At 30.2% G+C, this 6101-nt stretch overlaps 1 protein-coding gene across 1 annotated transcript; it reads right to left on the minus strand.

Moving 5' to 3' along the window:
• Positions 1–895: 895 nt before the first annotated feature.
• Positions 896–2900, minus strand: LOC123274419. Its single transcript, XM_044742026.1, has 5 exons — positions 2654–2900; positions 2284–2580; positions 1664–2128; positions 1124–1483; positions 896–985 (listed from the first exon to the last, which is right to left on the minus strand). Exons 1-5 carry the CDS (start codon positions 2898–2900, stop codon positions 975–977), a joined length of 1380 nt encoding a protein of 459 aa, XP_044597961.1. The 3' UTR covers positions 896–974.
• Between the last annotated feature and the right edge of the window lie 3201 nt (positions 2901–6101).

Genomic DNA, 6101 nt, shown 5'->3' on the forward strand with positions numbered 1-6101 from the left:
TTTTAGCTATTTGTAAAACACTATTATATAGTACAGTGTTTTAAGTTAAGGGCCGACCAGCTTCTAATATCTTCTATTGGGGTATACTTTAATAGAATCTACGCAATTTTTCCTTGATTGCTTCTGTTAAGTAAAGTTATAGCTATCCAAAACCTATCGAATTGTAAAAATTGCTATTTTCAGATAGCTAGAACTTTTTCTCCGAGTTTGATTTACTTCAAATTTTCAGGAAAGTTGCTTTATTATATCCTTAAAAGTCCTGAAAATTTGAAGTATGCTATCGAGTTTGTATTCGAGTTATAAATTTTTAATATCGTCAAAATTACGTTTAATTTTATATAGAATTCATTATTAATCTTCAGTGGAGGGCATATAATAATAATTATCTTATAAAATAAATATAATTTCCGCATCATAATCGATAATTACTTGTATTTTATTTCTGATTATTCCGTAAAACTCCGAAAAATTATGAATTAAGTCATTATATTAGCAAATTTGAAAAATGTTTATTTATAAATTTACTTTAACTACTTTACAATCTTTGTCAAAAGAAGTCATTCTTACTTCCATAGAATTGTTGTTAATCGGTGTAAACGAATGGTTCATTCGAGTGTCTTTGATGGTTTTTACAGTATCAAATCGTTTTTTCAATTTTTTTTTATGTTTTTGAACTTCAGCGTCAGATACCCAAATTGCTCTGGAAATAAAGAGTATTAATTACACTAAGTATTACTATGAGTTATAATTTTATTAATGTGTACCTTATACTTTTCATTTCTCTGAAAACATATTCATAAAACTCCAATGGTGTTGTTACTTGTTGATCAGGAGATGATCGTATGCAATGTCGCATTACTTTTCTCTTGATCGTACCCCCAGTTCTTCGCATACACTTTTTCCATGACTAGTGGCAAAAAAATTATAAGACGTAACTTTAATGCCGAAGTCTTGTTCATGACAACAAACATTTGCTAGATTGTTCCTTTATAGAAAGTAAATATAAGTATTAAATTAAAGATTTATTCAAAATGCAAACTTTTCTTAAATCGACGAAAACAACGTTAGTATTAATTGCTTTTTAAGCATATTTTGGAACTCAAAAATTTCTAAGAATTCTTACTTATTTTTATATTTTGTAGGTGCGCCGTCCGAAAAGTAGATAACATTTTTATCCATGGATATTCCTCTTTTATTATTTTCATGAGTTTTTCTTGAAAAGCATGTACAGTGTAAGCTACATGATCAGTCGTATCACTTATCACACAGAAACTCATCTGTTGGAGCTTTTCTTTATCAGTTGCCTGAGGATCTTTGTAGTAAATGCAGAAAGGATGAAGTGTTGCTTGTGTGTTATTGTAGTAAAATGATTGAATAGATCTTTGTATAATAAAAGAATAGTTTTCAGCAAAATCCATGGTAATAATGCAAGTATCTGGCTCTAATTTATTTTTGCAATCGTATAAATAATTTTTCTGTGAATCTGCAATGTAATGATGCACGGTCAATTTTCACACATCACAAAATAAAGTTTCTAAAAATATTTCTTTTCTTTCAGTATGGTTTCTAAGAACTGCTCTACTGCCTTCTGTATCCCAGTTTTTGTAATTAACTAAATCATCAAAAATAGATATTTCTGATTCATTCATTAAATTTTTCATACCTGCTACTCCAGGACATTTATGACATCTATGTAGCATACAATCAGCATTATCAACGTTACAAACTGCGACTGTAAATAAATCTCTATATTTTAAGTCAGTTTTCAATGCAGATATCTTTAACTTGACATTTTCATGTTCTGAACAGACACAAATTTCATGAGTTCCTGGATCACCAGCAAAAACACATTCTTCTGGTTTCAATGAGGCAAAGAAAGAAAATTTTGGTAAACTATCGTATTCTGAATGATCCTCAATAAAATTGCTGTATAAATCTCTAAGCGTATACAATAACATTTTTTTGCACCAATTCTCCTGAATCGGAACCACTTCCACTTTTTTTTTGTATTGCTTTATACCGGGACAAATATAACAATTTTTTTCGTCTAAATAATAATTTTTTATGATTTCTCTCATTTCATCTGTAACTTTCCAAAACTTTTTTCTCTTCCTCATTGTTAATAATCCTGGAATAAAAATTAAAATCAGTATTTTGATAAAAATAAAAAAGATGTAGAACCGATAAATTTTTATAGAATTGATAGTATGTATTCAAATAAAATTTCATTATCATACTACTTAATGAAGAACTAATATATACATGAAATTATACTGTACGTACCGTTTTGTACTTTGGACTTTTTGAATTCTCTAAACATGTAATCAGAACAATTAAAGTATTGTTGAACTTGTTTAAATTGCCAAGATAGTGGTAAAACTGTTAATACTTGAATCTTTTCAGAAACAGTTTTTACTTGCTGAAATTGATTTTGCAGAGATAATATAATGTCTTTGAGCGTGTTACTATCTTCTATCAAATTGTGTGTTATTTGACTACTAAAACTAGAAATATTTAAATCATAGGCGTTATTTATTTTTTGGGTGAGTTTATCTAAAACTTCTAGCAAAACTTCTTCTGCTTTTTTTTTGCAAGCGCTCCGTAGATAACTTAGATTTATTTATAGGATCAATATTCGATTCTCTCAATATACTGTTAATTGAATTAACAGTTTGCGAATTAGATTGATAATAAGATCCAGATGAACATGGTTGTGAGGTGAAACTTTCAAATAATGAATTGCCTCGTGATAAAGTAGCACTGTCACCTCTTGCAATATTCTGATCTTCATGGACATCTCCAATTTCCATAGGTTCTGATTTATCTAAATATGGTTCGACTATTTGATTTATTGATGCTTCACAGTTTCGACACCATTTATCTCCAAGAATTAAATTCATTGAAAGTACTTCTGATAAAATATTATTAAAATTTTCACATGTCTCTAATCTGATTATACTGAGGAAATTAGTTATGTTTTTTTTTTATGTTTATTTAAAGGATCACCACATTTATATTTATACGAAGAAAAGTAATCTAAAAATCGGAGCTTGTGGTAATGACAAATTTTCCCATCTGAAATTTGTTCATAAAATTGTTCGTGTTGTAATCTCAACTTTAAAAGTAAAATATTTTCTTCGCTTAATTCACTTAGATTATGTAGAACTTTTTTATCAGAGTATGTCTCCAAAGAACATTCTAAATCAGTAGATAAACCGATATAACACTTTTCCATTATTTAAATTTTTTATACTATCAATACTTCAAATTAATCAAATAACATCCACTTAATACTGTAGGAAGATATACAGGTGTTTACATTGTTTACATGAACACATGTTAACGTAAATACCTCAGTCATGCCACGAAGCGGATAAGTAAGGTAACAAAAATGGTTCAAGCGCCACCTTTAATAAACATTCAAACTATTTGAAAACAATTAGAGCACTTTCGAGAAAGGAATATCTAACAGAAGTTTTATCCATGTACAAATTTTACTTGTTAACAAATCAATAATTTGATAGACATATAAGAAATTATCGACAAAAATTATTTTTTAAAACGTAATTTTGACGATATTAAAAAATTTATAACTCGAATACAAACTCGATAGCATACTTTAAATTTTCAGGACTTTTTAAGAATATAATAAAGCAACTTTCCTGAGAATTTGAAGCAAATCTAAGCTCGGAGAAAAAAGTTCTAGCTATCTGAAAATAACAATTTTTACAATTTCACATGGGTTTTGGATAGCTATAGCTTTACTTAACAGAAAACAATCAAGGAAAAATTGCGTAGATTCTATTAAAGTATACCCCAATAGAAAATACTAGAAACTGGTCGGCCCTTAACTTTAAACACTGTACATATAATAGTGTTTTACAAATAACTAAAATTTAACTAAAACAGTTCGTTAGTTAGAGGCTGTCAGCTAAGTCCGAAATAAGTTTAGATCAAATAACTACTTTTTCTTAAAAGTAGAGAAGTCTACTGAAGAGAAAAATTTCGGTAGGGGTCTTTAAGTTATATAGAAGCTGAGATATGAATAATTGAAAATCAAGGAAAAATCGACTTTTTTCAAAAATTCAAAAAATTCTCCAGCGGATGGATTTAATTATTTCGGGCTCAAATTTTCAAGATCGTCTTTTTTGAGGTGTATTTTTTGAGGAAAAATCGTCATCAAAATCGCTGACCTAAAAGATGCGCTTACTTTCGTTGAAAACTGGCCAATGAGATTTCTGCCCATATATATATATATATATATATATATATATATATATATATATATATACAGATAGATAAGTTATTAGTCGAGAAAGCCGAATACTCCCGATCTAAATTCTTGAAGAATGACTAATTTCTGATTATTATTTCTTCACCATAATATTTTATCATTGTATGAGGTCTTATATACCATCAGCTTGAAAATTTAGGTAAAATACACAATTAAAATTCATTTATCGACAATTATTGTTAAGAGAAAGATGTAATTTTTACTCAGTGTAACTTTTTCAATAACTTCAAGAAAAAGTAATTCAGACCCCAGCAGCCCAGACCAGGACTCGAACCTGGATCTTTTGGTTACGCGCCAAATTCTCCTACCATTTAAGCTATCCGAGACACTGTCCGTAACTACCTTCCAGTTACCCTATTAAGTTCCACTAAGTAACGAATACTCTTTTGGCCAAGACTTTTAATTTTTAAGGTACTTAATAATATCTATATGTACAAATATACATATATTTATATTCGAATCGAAGATCGGTATTTATTGATAAAGATAGATAGTTGATTATTATCCTAAGCCGAATTATCTGAATTATTTCTTAGTTATTGAAAAAAGTTACACTGAGTTAAAATTACTTCTTTCTCTAACAATAATTACATCGATAAACTAATTTTTAATTGTAACCAAGTGTTCACCTAAATTTTCTCTGATGCTATGAGACCTCATACCGATAAAATATTATGAGGTGAAGGAGTAATAATCAAAAAATTAGTCATTCTTCAGAGAATTTGGATCGGGAGTATTCGGCTTAGAATAATAACTATCTATCTTTATCCAATAAAGCACCGATCTTCGGGAGTCAAATATATATATATATATATATATATATGCTATATATATATATATATATATATATATATATATATATATATATATATATATATATATATATATATATATATCTATATTTCCGAGTAAAAATGAAATTATTATTATTTTACGGAAAGAAATAATAAATTTCGTTCGACCGCCGCACCACCGCTGCACCACCGCCGCACCATACCGCCGCACCACCGCCGCACCAATGCTTAAATCATACCTACAATTTCACAAAAATGGTATCATAATTAATTTATCACGCAATAATTAATTAATTAAATAATGCGACTAGAAATCTTTCAAAGTAAGACCTATTGATCAACCTCCTTTTAATCGAATGCCTATTATTAAAAAAAAATTTTTTAAATCAGGCCAAAAGCACCACGAAATTGACCCGATTTTTAGTCGTATTGTTGATGTAGATTTTTAATTTCGTCCTCAGGTTGCCCAAGAAGCTTGTACGCCTATCGAAATACTCTGGAAGAATTTTTAAAAATTGAACTGTGATGGGATTCGAACCTCGATCGTCTGCATGGAAGTCTCGATCATTGCCAACTGCACTGCAAGCCATACTTAACTTAAAAAATTTGGTTAAGCTATTTGAATGATCAACAGATATATTATTTCAATGTATATACCATCAAACAGTGGTATGGTGCGGCGGTGGTGCAGCGGTAGTGCGGCGGTCGAACGAAATTTATTATTTTTCGTAAAAATTAATAATTTTATTTTTACCCGGGCGCGTCACAGCTGTGGTGCGGCGGTGGTGCAGCGGTGGTGCGGTGAATAGAAATTTATTTACTTGTCACGGCGCTGGTGCGGCGGTAGTGCGGCGAATAGATAAATTCTTTACTTGTCACGGCGGTGGTGCGGCGGTGATACGGCACTTATAAAATAACCAAAATTGTCACGGCTGTAGTGCAGCGGTGGTGCGGCGCTTAAAAAGCCGTGCAGCGGTGTTGCGGCGGTGGTGCGGCGGAATTCTGTTTTTACT

Source organism: Cotesia glomerata, unplaced genomic scaffold, assembly GCF_020080835.1.
Source record: "Cotesia glomerata isolate CgM1 unplaced genomic scaffold, MPM_Cglom_v2.3 scaffold_335, whole genome shotgun sequence".
Lineage (NCBI taxonomy): Eukaryota > Metazoa > Arthropoda > Insecta > Hymenoptera > Braconidae > Cotesia > Cotesia glomerata.